Source organism: Metopolophium dirhodum, unplaced genomic scaffold (assembly GCF_019925205.1).
Source record: "Metopolophium dirhodum isolate CAU unplaced genomic scaffold, ASM1992520v1 scaffold9, whole genome shotgun sequence".
Classification (NCBI taxonomy): Eukaryota; Metazoa; Arthropoda; class Insecta; order Hemiptera; family Aphididae; genus Metopolophium; species Metopolophium dirhodum.
Genome location: NW_026869953.1, coordinates 38,948 through 62,319, shown reverse-complemented (window position 1 = coordinate 62,319; position 23,372 = coordinate 38,948). Strand labels below are relative to the sequence as shown.

Here is a 23,372-nt window from a genome sequence, read left to right as displayed (position 1 = left end):
CAATCGTCATTCATTAAAATTTCAACTTTTATTTGTAAACTTTACTACGCATACTAGGTTTAACTTACCCTACAATTATACCTAGATTAGGATCCATTTGAAATTTAAGTACATGGTTATCCTCATAAGCTCTTTCTCCTCTTTTAAGTTGCTTGATATTATTTTTTAAATGGTCTGAAATTAATGTAATTGATGATAAATGATTTCCAGCCATTACCATTTGCAAATAGAACTTAAAATAATAATAATAGTTTCTTCTTTCAATTTTAAATTTGAATTAAAAAAATTAAAACGAATATTATGAAGGTATTTAGCAGAGACTATAATATTACATTATTTTGTTTGGATCCAAATCAAAATTTTGATAAGGATTGATAACATTTGTGACGTCCCACTAATCAAGCGTATACAGACTGTCCGCCAACCGTGGAAGTTAACGTTATCGGGTGAACATAGGTCTAACGTCATATCAGTGCGCCCGCGCCAGCTCGTTTCCATGTTTTTCGGAGGTTCGGACTTCAGATCATATAGTAATAATATTATGATCATAAATCGTAAAGAAAACCCTGAAAAATTTAATAATTATTAATTTCCGCCTTTTCGCATGTTATAATATTGTTGTATTTTACAGTGGGTTTTGCGAAACGTTTTTCCAAGTTTCCCACCCGCGACCAGCTGACCGCCGTGCCAAGCGCCAACTCACGTCTCACGCACCGTCACGCAGTAGGTACCTACGACCGTTTTTTTATACGAACGACGACTGTTTCGCAGCTCGAACTTTACGCTACTCTCGACCTCGGCTTTTGTTGATTTTCATCTCTACAATCGCCTGTTGTTTGTCCGTACCAGTGTTTGCCGTTTTCGCCGACCCAACGTATTTTGTTGTCGCTGCTCAAAACTTTGACCATACTAGGACATAATATCGTCGACCCTGTTCGTGCTGTATAGCTTTTCAAAATGCGCTCATTCGCAGTCATCATCATGGTGGTGATACCTATTTGATTTGTCTTGATATAACCATAGAATAGATGAATAGAAAAAATAGATTCTTTGGTACGTATAAGAACAGAATAATTAAAGGATTATATTATTATTTTCATTCTTATTTCTTATTCTGTGGCATTTAAGTTATTGAAGTTGAGTTTGGATATCCGAAATGTTCGGGCGTACATTATAATACCGACCATGGTCGGACACAGCCTTTAAAATACCTCACTTAACGAAAGGTTCATTGCTCAGATTGGACAAATAGGTTGGTAAGTAGTCTATTAACCACTGTATTTGATACAATATTATAACTTGAGAAATTATTTACAAACCAAATTCCATAACAAATGTATAATAATTTTCAGCCCAAAAGTTGTTGGAAAAAGAATTGTAGAAAACCAAGAAATCGACTTGACACTTCTTTACAGATAACGACAATGAAGAACAAGATGTTAAAGAGACAATTTTAAAAAGCAATCTAAAACATACAATCAAAAGCCATTAAGAATTTATGACTTAACAATAAGTTGTGTGGTAAATATATTAATTTTATATTTTAATATATAGATAATGGATAGACATTATCAATCTGCTCTTGATGAAACTGCAACAGACGCTGGAGAGTTATCAAAACAAGAAATATTGAAAAAATCATATAATTATAGTGTAAATTATTCATCTTCAGATTCTAAAGATAAGCAGAAACGTCATCGTTTGAGGAGGATTAGTAACTAGTAAGTAATGATTGTTTAGTAAACATTTTGAAGTTAAATTATCATATTATACTTCTTTTATAGGTAACAAAAGTGATAAATGGAACCAACAAAATTAACCATATTATTATAAAAAAAACAAGAAAAAGTGGTATCTAACTGTGATCCAGTAAAATACCATCTATTAGAAATAAAGATGAACCTTCAATTCCTAATGTCAGACTTCAAGATATACCAATTAGGTGAGTTTTTTTAACAGTCTTCGAGTGAGTGAAAGGGACCTCGTGGATTTTTAAAATTGTACTAGTATGAAATAGTTAGTTTTCTGTAACTGAATCGATTACCTACATTAATATTGATAATATAGTTACATTTTCATAAACTTTTAATATTATATTTTGTTGTCTATGTATGGTTTTTTTGAACAAGTTATGAGCGTTTTAACATTATATAATTTTGTCAATTTTATAATACCTACTCATAACTTGTTTACAAAATTAAAGTATCAAAAAACCTAATATGGGGTACTGGGGTCTTAAATAATATTCTTACCTTTAATTTTAATAAATGGTAAATTCACTATAATATTTAAAATAACTGAGTATACATGTTGTCTTTATTAATCTCTTAGTCCTAATGCCATAAAATTGTTTATTTGTAACAGTTGACTTGATTTATGTCCAAATGCATTTTCATTACATGTGCATATAGACATTAGTATTATTTTTATCACTCAGAATTTTGTGAATCTAAAATCCGGTGCTAATACTCAAATAATTAAAAGTATTTGGAGAACTCTCGGATTAAAAATAGTTAAAAGTGTAGAACCTAGTATCTTCACCCGCATGTGTTATTTTTATCTTACACTCGTGTTAGAAAATCTAATTACTGGATTCCTACTACAGTTAACTTATAATTAAAGCAAATTAACATATGATCAAACAAGGCCCGAGTAGAGTTTTTTTCCCTATATTTACATAAAAACAAGTTATAATATGAATAAATAAATTATTCATGTATTTTACTTTATAAACGTATATTAAATTTTAAAATACATTTTTTTTTTAATATTTAAATACCTGCCCACTTATCTTTGTCATTTATAAATATTATTTGTAAACATTTTCAAGAATATAGCCAAGTGATTGGTTTTTTGTACAAAATTATAACAATCTCTTATTTTTTAGAACTACTTGAGATGAAGATAATCAAAATATGTCTTTATATAAATCTACTTGGGACATGCCCACCCATATCAAGTATTGATGATGATTCTACTTAAACAACAAGATTTACGCCAGCGTAGAAGTATAACAAGTGGGATAGTTATCGTGGTTCAGGAGCTACACCTAATCCTGGAAAAGGTATAATTCAAATAATTAGGTGTTCTTATTAAAATTAACTATAAATAAATTACATTTTTAATATTTTAATTTGACACCATTATTAATTATTATTATTATGCATTAGTTATTTGTTGTAATATTGTTTAGCGATTATTGTGAATAAGTATGACAATTATATTATATTAAGACCAGTAAATTGTATTTTATTACAGAAAATGTTCTATTGTGGGCTTGTGAAACTGATAGAGATGAATGGGACGAAGCCCAAAACTGATTAGATAGGTGGTGGTATAATTGAGATGAAGGAGTTGATGAAACTAAAAATCCATTTAGTGATATCAGCGAAACATATGCCAACAAATAAAACAGTTGATGGAATTAAATTTGTTGTTGTTACTAGTTATGATAAAATGAAAATTTATAATCTTCAAATTGGTGTGAATGCATTGCAAATTTATCCAGACAAGCAAATACTAATCAAGGAAGGTATAGCTGGTCGTATAGAAGTCCCAGGCAATATTTCTGGTATAAAAACTTTTTTGTAATAATTTAATAATTGAATAAGTTTTTTAGTTGTACATATATATTTTTATTTAAATTTTAAGATTCTACACAAAAAAGAAATACATAGACGATTTACCAATCAGTATAGTTCCTGAAATCCTAAGAACCAATCTAAAGCTAACACCGTGTTATTACTGAAATCATTGGGAATCCAATACTTACTCCAGTTTCATTTAATGGACCCTCCAGCCACCTCCACAAGTAATATAGTTTTACAACAGTAACAGTGTTACCAGATAGATTGGCAAGGCTACGGCGCCAATTTTCAGTAGGTGTACCCCAAACTAATTGCAACTCACTGTGTTTCAACTTTGGGCCACAACACGCGCCTCACCTAGTTGTTTATCATAAATGTATAAAATAAATGACCTTGGCTGACAATGACAGTATTAACAAATTAATGTGATATGGAAACTATGTAATATCTGATTATACTAATTTATTAAGATGGATATTTACTAGTTTATACTATTTCAAATAAGAAAAAACACCCACTTTTACGTAGCAAAACTGTTTTTGCCCGTGGTTGTCATGGTGTTTCTTATTTGAAATAGAGTATACTTCAATATTTGTTTTTAGGACTTCTACTCCATTTATAACATTTGATACCTCAATAATTTCCTATAGATAAAAATATAAGAATGATAGATATTCTTAAATTAAATACAAAAAATATTAGATATAACATTGAGGGCGGGTTGTATAAACGTCCTGTAGTGACTAACCGAACCGTTATCGCACTGTTAACCGCTAACGGCTCTGTAAATAAAAGTGGGTGTTGCTTGAATGCCCGATAGCGGTAACGGCTCTGTAAACTATAGACTACTGGACCTGTAAAATACAGATCGGATTTTGGTTCTGTAACTTACAGATCGATTAATTATACGAATGTTATCAATGTTATTGGTGACAATTTTGATACTGAATTGTTTATTTAATTATTTGTTTTGACTCAATAATTAAATATTTTCATTTTTCATTGTTTCTTTTTAAAATTAATAATCAATGGATTCGTCGGCTTCATCTTCATCTAGTGATGATGAATTATTTATTATTGATGTTTTACAATTGCTACCAAGACCACGATTTTTTCGAGACAGGTCTAATCCACTGGTAGATTATGATGATGTAAATTTTAAACTAAGATTCAGGTACTTAATATCAAAATATTTTATTATTTATTAAATAAATACCTTTGTACCTATAGTAAAACGTTTCATATATAATTAGGTACTGTCCCTACAAATATATTAACATAGTTTAACTATCATTGACTCCTAACTACAATTTTTCTTTTCTTAATAATATGTTAATAATATATTATAATTTATAATATGTTGCATTAAAATATAGTAGTTAAATATACCTACATTATATTCCTGTGTTTATTAGATTGTCAAAACTTATGTTCATGGATCTACTTGACATGATAAGCAACAATATAACTCAAAATACACTACGAAATGTGTCACTGTCACCAATACTACAGCTTCTAATAGCCCTGAGATATTATGCTACAGGTGCTTTTCAGGTTTGTCACGATTATGTATTTAATATTTATTTAAAATTAATTCTGTGTAATGATACACTTTATATTTTAGGCAGTTTTAGGTGATCATATACATGTCCACAAATCCACAGTTTGCCGTGTCATTAAAAAAGTTTCTGAAGCTATTGCACTTCTAAAACCTAAATATATAAAAATGCCAAGATCACAAACTGAAATCAACTTAGCACAAGATGATTTCTTGTTAGCACGTAATTTTCCAAAAGTTATTGGTGCAATTGATTGCACGCACATAAAAATTCAGTCACCCAATAGTGACATCGGAGAGAAATTCCGAAATAGAAAAGGATTCTTTTCTATTAATGTACAGGCAGTGTGTAGTAGCCATATGCAATTTATAAATATTGTAGCTAGGTGAGTAGTAGTGAAGTTGATTTATAAAATGAGTTGGTACCTGAAAAGTTATTGAATAGTATAAATACCCTTCATATCTTTTAAATTTTTGTATGCACATTTTTATAGATGGCCTGGTTCAGTTCACGACTCAACAATTTTTGACAATTCATTATTACAAGCACAGTTTGAAAACAATGAATTTGGAAATTCCGTGCTCGTAGGAGATGGAGGTTACGCTTGTAGAAATTATATGATGACACCACTTGGAAATCCTACAAGTGATTCAGAACTACGATATCAGGTTAGCAAAAAATAAATACAATTAGTGATAAGTAATACAAATTAAAAAAATTGTAAAGGGGCTGGTATATTTTAAATAAAACATTTGCTTAATTTTGTTTTAGAAAGCTCAAATTGGTACTAGGAATGTCATAGAGAGAACATTCGGTGTATGGAAGAGGCGGTTCCCAGTTTTATCTCTAGGAATACGAACACAAATACAGACTACTCTTACCACAATTATTGCTACCACAGTGTTGCACAATATGTTAATTGCAGCAAATGAACCACTGGTTATAGACGATGAAACACTACTTACTGCTGATATGGTGGATCAAGTTCCAGTATTGCCTGTTCGACAAGCTGGTAATGCAGTACAAAGACATTTAATTGAAACTGTGTTCAATTGATTGTATTAACAAATATTTTGAATAAAATTAATAATTTGATAGTAAAAACGACTTTATTTTTATAACCAGAAAAGAAACAAAATTAATAATTTTATAACAAGAAATAAACATGACTTTTGTTTTATAATCATAATTAAATAAAAAAAACAATTGTTTAATAACAGAAACAAAATTTATAATTTTATAATAAGAAATAAACATGACTTTTGTTTTATAATCATAATTAAATCAAAAAAATAATTGTTTAATAACAGAAACAAAATTTATAATTTTATAATAAGAAATAAACATCAATTTTTAACGCTATTCAATGTCTTGTAAATTGAACAATTACAAGTATTATATCACAAACTAATAATAAACTACTATATATAAGTAGTATGAAATATTCAATTATTCAACATTTTATGTTTTTGTAAGTTTAATATTTCCTCTTGAAGTAGTATTTGGTTTTTTTTAGATTCCATTTCTATTTGTTTGGTTAAAAGTTCTGTTTGTAGTATTTCTAAGGTTACCTCTGCTGATTGTAGCTCTAATTTGGACTTTTTTAGTTTAATGTCATCTAACTCTGATGAAATACGTCCCTTATCTTGCACTTTCTTAATTTTATTTTGGGTCAACTCTTCTAAACCATCACAAATTTTTTTTTGAGATGATCGTTTTTTAGTGATGGTATCTTTTAATGGGGTGATTGATGAATGAGAATTATATAACTTGGTTTTAGTTGTATTTGTAGTGGCATTATTTGTAATTAATTGTGGTGAGATATTAGTTGTGTCATGAGTTATTGTTTCAGGACTGAGATTATCTGAATGTTACTTCTAAATGTTACTTCTAAATCCTCCAACCCTTTTGTGGCATCAACCAACATTTCCCTATCAACAATAGCAGTCTATTAACAAAATATAAATATTTAAATTTGAAATGTAGTTGTGATTTAGGTTAAATTTTAATAAAATTAGCATCTAATACAGCGTTTCTCAAACTGTGGGTTGCGACCCATTGGTGGGTCGTCGGTCAATTTTTGGTGGGTCGTGAAAATTTTTTTGAATTATATAGATTCCAAGAAATTTATGTTAAATTAATATTAAATATACTTATATTGTTATAGTAATATGGTACCAAAAATTACGTGTGTAATAAATAATAATTTGTCGTATATTTATTTATTACGACGGGTATTAATACGTCTCATTATTAAAAGTATATTATTTTGTAAAAATATATTGATTATAAACCTATAAAATAATAAATACCCCCGTAAATACCTAATAAAAGTAATAAACAAATTTTGTTTTTATAACTACTTTTTGAAAAGTTAAACCACGTGGGCCGTGAAAGATTTTACGGGGAAAATTTGGGTCGATGTACAAAAAAGATTGAGAACCACTGATCTAATAGGTATAATTATACATTTACTTCATCAAACTCAATCTCTCCTGTACCAATTCCCTCAGATGTTTCAGTCCCAATGATTTAAAGAATGAGTCTCTGGCGGTTATATGATTCAGGAGGTAAATTGCTGCTAGAATGCATTTTTTATTACGCCAGCACTGAAAAATAAAAATAGTAATCGATTATTCTTTTAAGTTAACAACATTTTAGAAATACTACATATTTTTTACTTTTAAAATATATGTTAATTTATTATATAAAAAAATAGTACTATTTATAAGCTATGCTTTTTTAACTAGAGTAATAGAGTATTAACATTCATTTAGTGAAGAATCTTGTAAAATAGCCTTCAAAGTACCATTTTAACTTAAAAATAACAACATAATCTGTCATATTATTATCACACTTTATAACTAATTACATTGTTATTTGAGTAAAAAATGGGCAATGGGCATATATTGATAACCAATAATACACAAATATACATTATCAATAACTAAGGTATCAATATTAGGTAACCTACTATTAAGTAAGTATTCTTACTTATTACTTACAATAAATGAATACCACTTTATTTATACATTACATTTGATAGATATATGATTAATTAGTATTTATATGCATTAAAATAAAAATGTACCTTCTTCCATTGATCTGATGTTTTAGCTGGTCCAATTTAATTTAGACATGGTGTAAATTCTGACTACTCCAACTCATTTAGACGTTTTCCATTGTGTGGATCCTGAAATTTTCCGGCAGCAAATTGCCTGTGCTCATCCATATATTGAATAAGCACAGATAATTGGTCGGATACTCGTTTTTTTTCTTTTCCACACTAATACAAATAGATTAGCCATTAAAAGGTGGCCAAGTACCTAATGATACCGCTTGTTATTAAAGTAATTTATTTTACTATTAGACATTATTCATACAACATTAGATGGTTGAATTAATTAAACTAAAAAAAATTTCTAAATTGTAAAATCAATAAGTTCATTGTTTTGCTTAGAATCTAAAAAGTTTACATATAACAATTAGTAGGTACTATTGATTAAAATAAATAAAATCATATTTCACATTTCAACACTGAACTATTAATATCCAAAATATTATTGTCTATATCTTTAACTTACCTTTGAGAAGCCATTGTATTTTATATTTTATGTTTTAAAAAATTAAAACTAAAAACACAGAATGGTGAACACTAAAAATATAAAAATTAACTCGAACAAAAAGAAGTAATATAATTAGGTATGCTAAATGTTTAGAATATGTAAGACGATTAATAATTTTCAAAAATTATTATCAATATATCATAAGATTTATGGATATTATGGTAAAATAACGTTGGCTCTACTATATATTTTACAATATTATTGTGATCGAATTAAGTCATTTGATATTTTAGACACTTTCATACTTTTGGCCGTTTGAAATTAAGTCATCTAAATTATCAAAGTATAGAATCATTAAAATAACAAGATGCCAAAATTCAAATGACTAAATATGTTTCACATTTAGTCACAAAATAGAGATTGCCCTGCAGGTGTACCATTATCGCTCCACCGCCGCCATGCCTATCTAACTGGCAACGACTTTAATAAATTATTATGATTTTTACTAAGTCAACATTATGTTTTAGGACAACATTTTAAATTCTTTATATCAGTTGTGGGTACTGGGAGCACTGGACAATACAGAAAAATTGACATCGCTTTGACGCCAAATGACTGAATTTCATTAGATTCTCCTCAGTGTAAGATGTTAGTAGTGTCAAAAGGCCGGGAAGAAGTATAAGACTTTGTCATTGAAAAATTCCAAGTTCCTGAATCTGACCATTTAACGATGTTGAATGTTTATACCCAATGGAAACATAGTGAGTATTTTATTAGAAATATTGTTTTATTATACTACAAACAATTTATATAAAAATATGTTTATACAGTTATTCAGCATGATGGTGTAACAAACATTTTATTTACTTAAAAGCTACTATCAAAGTTTGTGAAGTGTGACAACAACTGAAAGAAATAATGGATCAACGGAAAATAAAAATTATACTCTGTTTTACAATTTGGGACATTATTCCCAAATGTATATGTTCAGGCAAATGATTCAAAATTGTGTTCATTATTTTTATAAATTGTACATTGTATTTATTTGGTGCAATTTATTAATATTCTATAGCTTACTGATCAATTTAAGTATCTACTTACCAATAAAATATCCCAGGATCTGGCTGAGCTTGAGGTGGTTGGTATGTGAACCCATGTGCATACAAACTATAATAACAGAAAGTGATGTCATAAGTGTTTGCCAAATGACAGAACTCTTATAATATCATCGTCAAGTGTTATATTACATTTCAGAAATAGATAAAAATGATTTTCACAAAATTTAGCACTCTGTTTTTAGTCGCCCAAGTCAAAAATATTCATTTAATCAGCTATATTATCATTAATTTGATTTTGAAGAAAACCATATACCAATACTAATAAAAACGTTATTATTATATTTTATAAGAATCAGAAACTTTCACAAGACCAAAAAAATTAATATAAATAATATGATAGGCAAAACCAAATGTAAACTTAACAATATTAGCCATACTACAAAATTTTTAAAATTTAGTTTGTATTCAATTTAGTTATACTATAGGCAATAAAAATAACTTATTATTATGTACAATGATATAATAGTCAATAATGTATATATTCCATGGTTAAATACATATCATTTATGTTTCTAATTTAATTACTTTGCAATGTATTAATATCTAAATTATACCACACTTCATACCATTTATGAAACTGTATTATGAATTACTATGAACAATTGTAATAAACCCCTGTGGACGTTTATAACTATAGTAATTACAACCACGTGTAAAACAAAATGTGTAGTTAATAATTTAATATAAATTAACATTTAACATACCATAGGTATAATATTATCATAATCTGGACTATCCATGGACCACGGACTATGATTAAATATATATAGGTTGCACAACAACTACAGCAGTAACTGCAAAGATGGTATACAAAATGACTATTGGCTATTGCAATAAGTAATGTGTAGCACTCCAAGTAGTTATTTCATATAATATTATAAATGTTTTATCTAAACAATTGTATCAATAATGATAATCAATTTTAATTTTATAATATTATTAAAATAAACAGGTAAATAGTATGCCCTTTCAAATACATTTAAAACGTTTATAAGTATGATGTATTAGATCTTTATATGCCAACTAATAAATAATATGTGAAAAAGTACAATATAATATTGGATATAGAACATAACTAATAATAAGTAATATAAGGAGCATTATAATATATATATGTAATATATATTTTTGTTAAATCATAGTTAAATTTAATCACATTTTTGAGATTTTTTAGATCCATCATCCATCACAAAAACCAAACAACAATTATTAACTTTATCAGTGAGGAGTAACCGAGTAAATAAAAAGTTATGTTTTAATTTTACTTTATGCAAACACCATTTGAATAAGAAGTACATTGATCATAATATAAACTATACTTTCATTTCTACTTACACAAGTATGCAACACAGACAATACAAATACAAAAAACATCTAAATCTTCACTATATTTTTTTTTTATTCCTTCTTTCTGATATTTTCTGTTTAATGCATCAAATATATTGTTCATCATATAAGTACATTTTATGGTTTCATCAGAATCATTGAAACCTTGGACATTTTTATGTTTATAAAATATCATTTAAAGTTAGAAACCTTAAGTTAGGAATCCAAAAACGTTTGCATATTATATACAGCCTATGGTGAAAGTACCGTCAACCCGTTAACAAAATTTTTTTCTCAGTTTCTAATATACGAAATCCGAAACATTAAAACTCAGTTTGACTCCCTGGACCAGGGCCGTTATTATGGGGGGATATGGGGGATAGATCCCCCTATTAGCTGTATTTATATTTTTTCTTATACATACAAATAGTTCAAATACAAACTTATAAATTATTACGAAACTAGAAAAAAATAAAACAAAATGTTTGGTTGTGTCGGTATAAATATTACCTGGTTATAATTAATATTTACCTGGTAAACGATAAGTATGATTTCAAAATAAATGGTCTGAATAATTTTAATTCTTATTTATTAATAAACACTGGGTGCCTGTCACATACTGTACCAAATTACATTACCTACCTACTTCCTATACACTACATGCATAAAGATTATAGACGGTGAGTAATTCGACAATGCGAAAAACCACCATTCCAAAAACATAATATAATAAATAATAATAAAAATATGACTTGAAGATTTACATTTCGTAGAACGAATACTACGAAGCGCCGACACTAAGTATCAACATTGATTATTGCGATTACGTAAAGACACTGCAGTAGGTACCTACTGTACGTTGTAGCCTGTAGGTACACACCGTGTCTTTCCCTCATAGTCACAGTGTCACACAACATAGTAATTGATTTTTTTTAGATTCTGAGTGAAACGATGAATGTATTGATTTTACAATGATGTGTGTTTTTTTTTTTTTTTTTTTTTTTTATTTTTTTTTTTATTTTTTTTTTATTTTTTTTTATTTTTTTATTTTTGTGTCTGTGTACACGATAAGTAGTCGAAATAATGCTTCGATTTTCGACTTCAGTATCTTGTTCGATGGGAAAGTGAATATCGTTGGTGCATTGGGGAGGTCAAAATTTTAATTTCCCAGTAGTTTTCAAAAGCGATGTGAAAAACAAAAGAAAAATTAAGGAAAAACGGGAATTTTTACGCAAAATCGATTTTTAACAAAATCGATTTTGGTTATTGGTGTAACTCTAAAACAAATGACCGTAGATGCATGAAATTTTCACTGGTTGTTTATATTTGCATTTTCTATACACAATACAATTTTGAAAATAATTTGACTTTTTTTGAACTGTTTACGGACATTGTCAGTTTTCAGTTTTTTTAAATTTTTTTTCTATAAATATCAATAAAATTTTATTTGTTGGGTAAAAAAGCTTGAAAATTTAATAGAAGGCTCCTAGGTTATTGTTTCAAAGGCAGATGAAAAAAATTAAAAATCCTTAGTCACAGTTTTTTTTTATACACGTTTAAAGTTCAAATCTTGAAAAAATACGGAAAAATCACGAAAATTTGCAAATTATTTTGAGTTAGAAATTCATAAAAAATTTTCTTTTTAAATCTAAGATTTTAAAATCTAATACAAGATTCCTCATAAGTTTGTCTAACTTTATCAAAAAAAAAATTTCTACAAGAAAGTCAAATTAAATTTTTATGAGCGTTTTAAATTCATATTTTTACAACATTAGATATTCACTCGATTTCTCATGTACCGATTTCCTTATTTTCTTGTAATTCAAAAACGAATAACTGTAGATACATGAAAATTTCACTGAATGTTTATATTAGCATTTCCTATACACCATACAATTTTGAAAATATTTTGACACTTTTTGAGCTGTTTACGGGCATTTTCAGTTTTCAATTTTTTTAGTTTTTTTTTCTATAAATATCAATAAAGTTTTATCTGTTGGGCCAAAAAGTGTAACAATTTAATACAAGACTCCTGATATATTTTTACAATAGCAGTTGAAAAATATTGAAAATACATAGGCACAGTTTTTTTTTATAAGCATTTAAAGATCAAATTTGGACAGAATTTATCAAATTTATAATTTAATAATTATTTTGTAGTTAAAAATTTATAAAATGTTCAACTTTTATAGCTAAGGATTGAAAATTGAAAACAAGGCTCCACGTAAATAGGTTATTTATAAATTACTTTATTCACAATAATATCATCAAATATACTTGGTAATATCATAGGCTGACTGACCGTTTTCGCTCAGAATCGTTTTTCTTATACAATGATATTATATCATTGAATTCAAATTTAACACCATCCATTACAGTGACCCACTTGTAACCTACTGTACAGCAGAGCGACATCCACTTATCCACCTTTTTTATAAGTTAAACGAAAAATGAAGTAAAAAGAAAGAAAATTACCAGCAAATAGTAGTACTCTAATGAAATTTTTTGAAAAGAAGCCTGGACCTGATGTAAGTATTACAATTTTAAATTATTCAAAATACTAAACATTATTAGGCCCGGAATTAAATGTTTTAAAATCGTACAAAATATGTATGACGTATTTTATACACTTATTATAATTTATAATTAGCATTACAACTCTCGCTAAAATTATACAAAATTAAATAAACACCAGTTAAAAAATGTATTCAAAAATTAACTGCAGTCACTGCAGTTTATTCAATAAACTATTATGTCATACTAATTATTATATAAAAATTGAATGAGTTTATTAAAAAAAAATAGAATTTAATAATTTATAATAATAATAATTTTACCTACACATTTTCTTGTTTATTATTTAAGGAAAACATAGAGAAATCTGATGATGTATCACGGGCAAAGCCCCCCACAAGTTTGCCATACAAATTAATTTCGATCTCTCCCCCTCCCATGAAACATTTACAATTACGCCACTGCCCTGGACTTATGAAATACCATGAGAAAAATACGAGGAAAACGATTCTGAGTGACTATACGGTCTATCCGCCTAATTACTATAATATAAATATTTTAAAATATAGAAGTTATTTATAATGCAATACAAGTATTATATGTATAATGTGTAGGTTGCCTAACGTTTCGTATTTACAAAAATGAAAACGGGCTCTGATAATGTGTTATTACAATATATTATTATTATAATATAAACTATAAACAATAGTTATTTGTGTTTATTGAATTCCTTAAAATATTACAGGTTTTTGTTTTAAGATTTGATTATCACTACCTACAAACTGCCACTATTTGTGCAAAATGTATATTTATTCATTATAGGTATACACCGTGTAGCAGGGCTCATTTTCGTGTCCACGAGTGACAATATATATTAAAAAACTGAAATTACGCATTACCGATTCTCGTTTAAGTACAATAGGTAATTGTATTTAATAATAATAATATAATATCCGTGTATCGATGCTTTTTTGGAAAAAAAGTGCCGTTGTGACGATGTTTAAATTTTGATTACATTTATTGTTTCTTACAATACTCGATTAAAAACTTTAAGTCATTTAAACTGTATAAAAGTAAACAGACATTTTGGAAAATGTAATACTGTTAATGTAGGAATAGACTCATGTTTAGGAAATTAAATATTGATATCACTAAATTTAAAACGAAACCCTTGTTAATTAATTATTTATATACTTTAAATCTACACATTGTTGGTTTTAAAATAACATTCACTTTTGTTATAATGTTATGTATTATGTTGATATAAAAATGCATTAGTATTATATTTCTTTCTAACTTGTTAAACTTTAGTTTGTAACTATATTTTTTTTATCATATTAATATTATGTATAAACTTTATGTCGTATATAAAATTGATATTATATTATTATACTGTGTTATATTATATTATACTTTTTATTATACTAAAAGCTTATAAAAAAAAATAAGCCTTTGTATTTTTAATATTTTTCAACTACTATTGTAACAATATACCAAGAGCCTTGTATTAAATTTTCACGCATTTTGGTCAAACAAATAACATTTAATGATTTTAAAATTGTCCGTAAACAGCTGAAAATGAGTCAAAATATTTTTAAAATTTTATGGTGTATAGAATATGATAATATAAACGTTCAGTTAAGTTTTCATGTATGTTCTACGTTTATTAGTTTTTGAATTCCAACTAATTTTTTTTGCTTAATGAAAAATCTAGTGAATATCCAATATCACCACTACTGATGTAAATTTGAAAACGTTTTTGTTTTTATATTTTAATTTTTTAATTTTATAGAATATTAGGTAGGTTACGTACATATTATCTACGGCAAAATACATATTCAAAGATATCGAAGTTGAGAGGAAGTCTAAAGCTGTATGGTCTTCTGTGTCCTTCAGTCAAACCTAGTCGGACATTGAACGATAGTGTGTGGAGATCACTACGTAACAGCCAACAGGTAAGACGAAGCTGAATATCATTACAACCAGACATCAGTTAGGCCACTTTGGCCACCATCGCGGACAAAAATCATTGACGTAATCTGAAATTCTGACCTAGTCAACCATCAACCGTAGTTTAGAGTCTATGACCCATCGAATGATGGATCAGACCGGCCTTCCACTGAGCGGTATCCGACCGCTGTCCACTAGGAGCGAGGCAGTCGTGTACACCATTGTAAGCCGGGTACAAAACTATGGCGAACCCGGTTATACGTTGCGTGGTGTACCACCAGGTTAACTATGCGGGCGCCAATGTACACCGTATTAAACATAGGTAACCAGGATACACTAAGCGGTGCACCGTCTTGGTGTATACCTCGGTAGCACGGTTATACCGCCCTTCTGCGAGTCGATCAGTACCGTCGCCAATTGGCAATAATTCGGTTGGTGGTACGTGAAAAACGTCTTTCCTTCGAGCGGTATCTGATCGCTATCCACTAGGTGCGAGGCAATCGATTACACCATTGTATGCCGGGTACATAACTATGTTGAACCAGGCTTTACATTGCGTGGTGCTATTGCGAGGTATACCAGGGTAATACGCTACACGGTGCACCGTTGTGGTATGTATACGTTGGTAGCACGATTATACCGCCCCTGTGTGAGTCGCTCGGTACCGTCGCCACATGGCGATAATTCGGTGGGTAGTCCGTCTGAAACGTCGTCGTATGAGTCTATAGACTCTCCTGACACATGTTGATGCTTATATAGACGTCAGAGTAGTAGTTCCCGCCTTGATGGTGGTCAAAGTCGCCTAGTCCGTGGCTATTATACTAATTATAGTCCGCTTCGTCTTAGGTCTACGGAAATTAGAATATTCACATTTCAAACCAATGACTTAAAAACATATTTGGCAAAGTAATCTAACGAAACCAGCTGTATGTAAAAATGTGTGAGTACACTACCTTAGTACCTTACCTATATAATATGACCATTGTTTTGTAAATGTGTGCGAAAAGTCTCGAGCCATACGTGTCACGGTAGGTACGGGTGAGTTGTAGTCATACGTACTTTACAAAAATAATATAATAATTTAAATTAATCAATGTAGGTATATTATTTTTTGTAAACAACGCATTGTAACGAGACAGAAAGTGCATAGGTATGTATTTTCTCGAATATTAGTGCCTACGCAATTACTACACACACGCGCTCCGTAGCGTACATTATACGAATCATCATCGCTGTAGCCGTAGAATTACGCGCCGCCAGTAGAAGAAAATAACATTAGAAAACAAAAATCGCCAACGCCGCCGCCGAGCATGGACAACAGATAGCGTGCAGTAAGAAACGCGTTTCAAATTGTCATCATTGCATATTAATTAATCATTTTATATTAATTAATATGCAACAACAAATAAAAGATTGTGAAGCGCGTCATCCCAATAGATCACTATAATAACCATGCGTCCGCGACATCAAGTGAAACACCTATAAACTACGAAAACATGTACACCGTCATTATTAATCCTAAACACGCCAGCAGCCGCATACACTAACAAATATAGGCCAGAGCCAGCAGTCAAGTCGTGCTCCGATATACAAGTCACTAGTATAATACGTATTTATCCCTGTGGTTGGATATGGTATTTCCAGGCCATACTACCCAGAGATAAATATCACCGCCGTCCTCTACCTTTGCCGAGCTTGGATATGGTCTTAAGACCAAGTCAAACAAGCCAATGCGTAATTTCCCGCCGCCGCACTTTTCATTTCTATCGTACTCGGTTATGGTGAACCCATGTCAAATGAGACGATTAGAAGTTAACTTGTCCACATATTATATATCACAATACACAATATCGTTAATGAATATGAGGATAGCCGTCATTCGATAGTAATATTGTCAAATATCTATCCGTTCCCCGCAAATCGTGAACGACGTGCCGACACGCCGCCGTCGTCCGACTATCGTTATTTATACCGCGAACGACACGCACCCGCCGTTGGATGTCTCGCACACTTTGAATCGCCGCTATTAAAATACCTCTAGAACGAGGCGCAGCTGCCGTCCGACCCGTATATATTTTACACGCGCCGATAATAGTTATTTTGTTAACACATCAGTACATCACACGCACATTCACACGTCGTCGTATCGTAATAACTAATAACTAACGATTACATAAAAACCGTATTAATATCTGTCAATCGTCGCTCGTCCACGCCGCCGCCGACTGACTGCCCGTATTTTACAATACGATACCTACGTTCATATTATCAACGACCACTGTATCCATCAACCAACCCGTCAATTCAATCACAGCCCAGCCGTCCCGAGAAGGAAGAGCAAAGGAGTATCGTGAGTCCAAAGTCATTGAATCCGTCAAATATATTTCCATGTTATATGTCAAATCACCATTGAGTGATATAATTACTTAAAAGAAAAAATTGTGATCTAATAAATATTTCACGTATTTATTTCAATAAACATAATAATTATTTTATGAACAATTAAAACATGACGTGTTGCGTTCATTCATAATTTAATTATTACAGCATATAACAGGTAATTGTATTTAATAATAATTATATAATATCCGTGTATCGATGCTTTTTGGGAAAAAAAAGTGCCGTAAATCATTCTATGCGTCGCGATTATATTATACTGGCTGCTGACGGTCAAAACATTAAACAACGTTGTCTCGGAGATATTCGAATAAATACTAAAAACGGACATCGACGAATTATTATATTTTCGATCAGTTACAGTTATAGAAATATCTTTATGTCATTGCAATACCGTTTGTATTATATAATTTAACCGCAACCGGCCACCGTCGTCGCTGCCGAGAATAGACAAAATAACAGTGCTAGAAGAAACAAAACACCACGCCTACAACTGTCGTCGTCGAACTTTTAGAAATTATGCTGGATAGCAGATACATATTCCGACTTGGCTGCCGACGGTGAACGCAAAACCTAAAGTATGACGACCACCTGATAGATGGTTCGGCGGACGCCGCTACATCTACCATAAAGGTACGTGCCGGTGTAGTCCCGATTCGGTTAGGATCGATTATATCGATTTTGATATTTTGTTGTATTATCAAAACGAATAACCGCAGATTCTTGAAATGTTCTCCAAATGCTTATAATTATAGTATTTTCTGTATATGGTAAAATTTTTAAACTATTTTTACCCTTTTTGAGCTATTTATAGACATGAACAATTTTTAAAATGTATTGTAGATTATTTTTCAGTTAGAAATTCACAAAAGTTTATGGGATATTTTTAATTTTAATTATAATTTTGAACTTTTAACTAATAAATTTGTTTATTTATTGAAGTATGTAAGCGCACTATATTAGGTGTTATCACAACCCAATCCTTAAAACAGATATTATACGAGAAAGATGTTACATCAGCTGCATAGCGTATACGTACAATGTCATGTAGATGTAATATTGTAAACGTAAAGCAAAATATTTATTTCATCATTTCTAAATCAATAAAATAAACTTTTTCCGAATTGTGTATTTGTGTATATAGTTCATTATTGTATTATTATTAACTAATAACATTTAAAAAATAAAATACGGTGTTGAGACTGAGGGCCCCATAATTCGGTACGGACAGGTACCCACTGAAAAAATCCCAATTTCCCGACTGGCCTATCCGCTCTTCAGCCCTTGGTAAAAAAAACTCACCCAAACACATTAATTGTTACAGACGTGTAAAAAGGTAATTCGTCCAAACGCACGACGCTCATTTTAGTGTCTTCCCTTCGCGTTGTCTGCGTATCCACGATGTCGCCAAGGGCCGTTACCAGTTATCTGCCCTAATACGCAGCTGTCCGGATGTTACGTGCTCCGCTCCGTTTGCTGTTTTTTGCGAGTGTGTCGTCGCCGTTGTTCTCCCGCTAATAGCGTTGTGTTAAGTGTAAATTCGTATCCTATTTTCATGCTCCAACTTTTGGCCGATCTTGGTGACTGGTAAACTGCTGATGTTACGCATAACTCACGCGCGTTCGCGTGGCCCGAGTCGCCTTCCGTTCTCTACCGTTGTGCAAGTTGGCGCTAATGCGAGTGCGCCGCCGACATTTTTGTTCCGCCATTTATGTACTCCGACGTGCTATCCGTGCCCCCCCCCCCTCTTTGAGCTTCTGTTAAGCGATTTTGGTGACTGTTGACTATGCATAATAAGCATAATAATTATTAGTAATATTTATTACCAATACTGGTACAAAAATGCAAATATGACCTAAAAACTGTAATTAATGAAGTAAAAATGCTTTAAAAATGTGAAAAATTTAGAAGTCCCGAACCCTAAATTTATTTATATACGAAAACTGTAAAAACTTGGTTTTAATCTATACTTAAACACCCCCCCCCCCCCCCGACTTATGTTGCCGTTTGCCGTCCTAATCACTGTGTCGCATGAATTGTACGCGCGTTGCCTTCCATGCCACCGTCGACGTCTCGTTGGGTTGGTTTACGTTTTATCTCACGGTTTACGCACCGCTCGGGTATTTATGTGAAGTGACTATGTCCGTTGCTTGTCCACACGATCGTGGCCCCGTCGACTCTTCACGTTGCCAACAGTTCGTTTGGTCGTGACACGATTAAAGATAGTATAGTTGCCCAACAAATCTAGAAAAATGTCTACCGAAATGAATCTCCATTATCAGTATTAAACAGCTGGAGACTTACGCACTGGCGCTTATTTGTGCTTATAAATGCAATTACCTTTCAAATGTAAATTGTAGTTCCGTGATAACCACTATGACATATTATAAGCTGTAACAATACACCGTCATACACATAAGACGGTCCTTTTCAGGACCACCAATCATAGCCCAGGTCTTCATAGACCGACCGTCACACCCGTGATCCTCGCTGCCCCCAAATTGTACAAAATATATTTATGTAAAATATAGAATAAGACGTAATAGCGAAAACTCGAGCGTTATTATTTCGGACGCCGGTCCGTTGTGAAAGCGCTAGTGCTTAAGTCTCTAGCTGTTTAATTTAACTTTAATACTGATTATAGAGATTCATTTCGGTAGACACTTTTCAAGTATGAGGATCATGGGTCGATGGACAACCATACTATCTATAGCCGTGGATCGTAACGCGCGGGTTGCCCCTTACATCGTTCGGCTATGGCATATTCTATCTCGGCCCTGCTGGTATACCGCCGATCATTGCTCAACGAAACGCCGTGCATTACGCATTTGAGTTAGGTTCTCACCATGAACTAAGAAGATCTTCTTAGTTCATGGTTGTCACCGCTATGCAGGTGTTCCACTTCCACCGTCATGTCGTCGCGGGCCCATCCGCGCCCCGCCGCGCTGCCGGAACTCGTGAATCAGCTGATCTGCCGCCGCCGTATCGTCAGATGAGATTTTTAATAATTTAATAATAATATTATCACTGTTTTGTTTACGTGATTACTACTGTCACTGACGTCTCTGATGTAACCTATATGCATCGGTCTGCACGCTGTTTAGGCAATAGGGCCTTTATTTTTTATTGATGTGTTAACATCTTTACGCAACCCCCCCCCCCCCCCCCCCCAAAAAAAAAAATAATAATGTGTGTAAAAAAATTGGTCTAGAGTGAATTGGTAAATTCGATACCACAAATCAGTAGCCCAAATATACGTAGCTGTGTGAAATTTAACAGAAACCTTTGTAACAGTACGCCAGCGCACGACATAAACGGTCCTCTTCAGGACCAACCAATCAGAACGCAATATCACCGCGCAAACGACCAGGACAACTTGGAACCCACATTACAGGGTCTCAAGTTGTCCCAGACACATAAACCCAAAATATAAACGTAGGGGAAGCTGCCCCAAAGCCAACGACCCCAACCCCGTACACACAGCCCTAAAGCGGGGTGAACAAGATCACTTTCCATATCTAACATAAACACAACCGCACACGGCGGTTGCGCACAGTTAACAATACGGTACAGTATATATACCGGACGATTTCCGGCACACACCATCAGTCTTCATTCAACCTTCTACCCAGTAACACTACAACACTTAGAAGGAACGAAGACCTGACCATCCGATGAAACCCGCCACCAGTCGACGACGTGCAGACCAGCAGCCAGACGTGAGCCGGCCGTAATTCGCTTCCAGATCGAATTATCTAAGCCCGCCGTCACCGGCGCATTGCCACTCGCCGCTGACCAGCCCGATAAGCGATTCAAACGCCGACAATCTAAACCGTCATCGATCGACGACGTGCAGAGCTGATCGACGAGGACCGGCCGTAATTCGAGACGGATCGAATTAATTAAGCCCGCCATCAAACGACATTGCCGCACGCCGCTGATCACCAATACACGCGGCCCGGCACCCAGTGACCGACCGATACCCGCCGACGACGACCACGAGTCCGCCGCCACCAATCGCGAGTCACTCCAAGCCCGGGGACGCGTCCAGAGCGTGACCGACGATCCACCGGCACGCCTGAAGTACCAGGCACGGAGCCAGTAGTTGCCGCCGCTGTGCCCGACTAATCGCCGACACATAAGACATCGATCAATATCATCAATATCATCCGCCAACACCGACTCCAACGATCAAGAGTCAACGGACCTCTCCGTCCCCCCTCCGCTAACTTGATTGAGTTGTGTCAGACCACGGGTACGATATACCGTTGCAGCCGCTTCCTGCGTGTCAGGCGCAACGATATAATATTGACCCCGTCAATACGGCGACTGTAACACGCCGATATCCCCAACATAATATTCCCTATCACTGTATATAGGACCAGGCTTTCGCCGGTCGCGCCGAGCTCTCACGGCGACGATCCATCTATTCAGGCCGGCCGTCGCACTCGTGAACCTCGCTACCCCTATTTTGTATAATAAATATACTATATTACGAACAATTTTTAACCGGCCCATAATAAAACTGAAAAAAAAACCACGTGCTAATAATTACATTACAATTGCATTTTTATCTCAATACAAATAGCCTTCTTACATAATTTTATACTTACCAGTTACTATCAAAGTTATCTGAGATAACCGTGGTTACTGGTTACTATTATTATTATCATATTATTGTGTATAAACTCTACCTATGTCGTATGTACAAATGTACAATTGCTATTATACTGTGTGTGCTAGTACCTAAATAAACAAATTATATACTATGCTGGCTATAAATATTATTATTATTATTATTATTATAATAGGAAACCGGTGAATATATTGTTTATTTTAATCGACGATACACACTTTGTAAATGTTTAATCGAATACAATTTGTTGATTTATATTGTAATATTTCGACAGTGAATTATTTTAAAAATTGTATCTAATAAGTTTTTAACTTTGTTTTTTATATTATAGTGTTTAAAGTAAAGTAATGTTTTCAATTAGTTTAATTTTTTTCCTAGACTTAAAATAGATGCTGGAAACAGTACTTAGTGCGCCAAGTTTCACGCGTGAAGTGATATTCTGTCAACACCGATATTAAGATGTGGCTTGCAGGTTGAAGCTATGATGCTAAAGGTATAGTTGTAGTTAAATTCGGTTTTACATGAATTAATATTACTCAAATCTTGAAAATAATATGCTTTTATGCTCTATAATTTCCTCAAAATAATCTTTTATACATAAAAATATTCTTTTACATAAAAATGTATTAAGCACTGAAAAACAAATAAAAGTAACAGTATATAATATATTATATGTATTATGTAATACTGTGCTGGCTGCATGGCTATAAATATTATTA

At 32.0% G+C, this 23,372-nt stretch overlaps 1 protein-coding gene across 8 annotated transcripts; it reads left to right on the top strand.

Annotated features, from left to right (window-relative positions):
- The first annotated feature begins 513 nt into the window (after window positions 1–513).
- Window positions 514–10,842, top strand: LOC132953541 (putative nuclease HARBI1). 8 transcript variants are annotated; one of them, XM_061025930.1, is made up of 16 exons: window positions 515–723; window positions 850–1,053; window positions 1,129–1,256; window positions 1,353–1,521; window positions 1,673–1,721; window positions 1,785–1,942; window positions 2,888–3,064; window positions 3,259–3,571; window positions 3,652–3,811; window positions 4,645–4,761; window positions 5,003–5,141; window positions 5,212–5,531; window positions 5,640–5,814; window positions 5,918–6,158; window positions 9,240–9,473; window positions 9,543–10,841. In XM_061025930.1, exons 11-15 carry the CDS (start codon window positions 5,016–5,018, stop codon window positions 9,329–9,331), a joined length of 954 nt encoding a protein of 317 aa, XP_060881913.1. In that variant the 5' UTR covers window positions 515–723; window positions 850–1,053; window positions 1,129–1,256; window positions 1,353–1,521; window positions 1,673–1,721; window positions 1,785–1,942; window positions 2,888–3,064; window positions 3,259–3,571; window positions 3,652–3,811; window positions 4,645–4,761; window positions 5,003–5,015; the 3' UTR covers window positions 9,332–9,473; window positions 9,543–10,841. The 8 variants fall into 8 exon arrangements, with proteins under 8 accessions (XP_060881915.1, XP_060881916.1, XP_060881913.1 ...); XM_061025929.1 differs by having other exon boundaries at window positions 1,601–1,721; XM_061025931.1 differs by having other exon boundaries at window positions 1,129–1,252; window positions 1,353–1,721.
- Window positions 10,843–23,372: the final 12,530 nt, after the last annotated feature.

Bases quoted from the DNA above. Each gene is read 5' to 3' on its own strand.
- LOC132953541 (XM_061025926.1), top strand. From the start codon at position 4,616: ATGGATTCGTCGGCTTCATCTTCATCTAGTGATGATGAATTATTTATT. The intron at 5,142-5,211 runs GTTTGTCACGAT...TTTATATTTTAG, and splicing joins ATGCTACAGGTGCTTTTCAG to GCAGTTTTAGGTGATCATAT. The intron at 6,159-9,239 runs GTAATGCAGTAC...ATTATGTTTTAG, and splicing joins ATTGCCTGTTCGACAAGCTG to GACAACATTTTAAATTCTTT.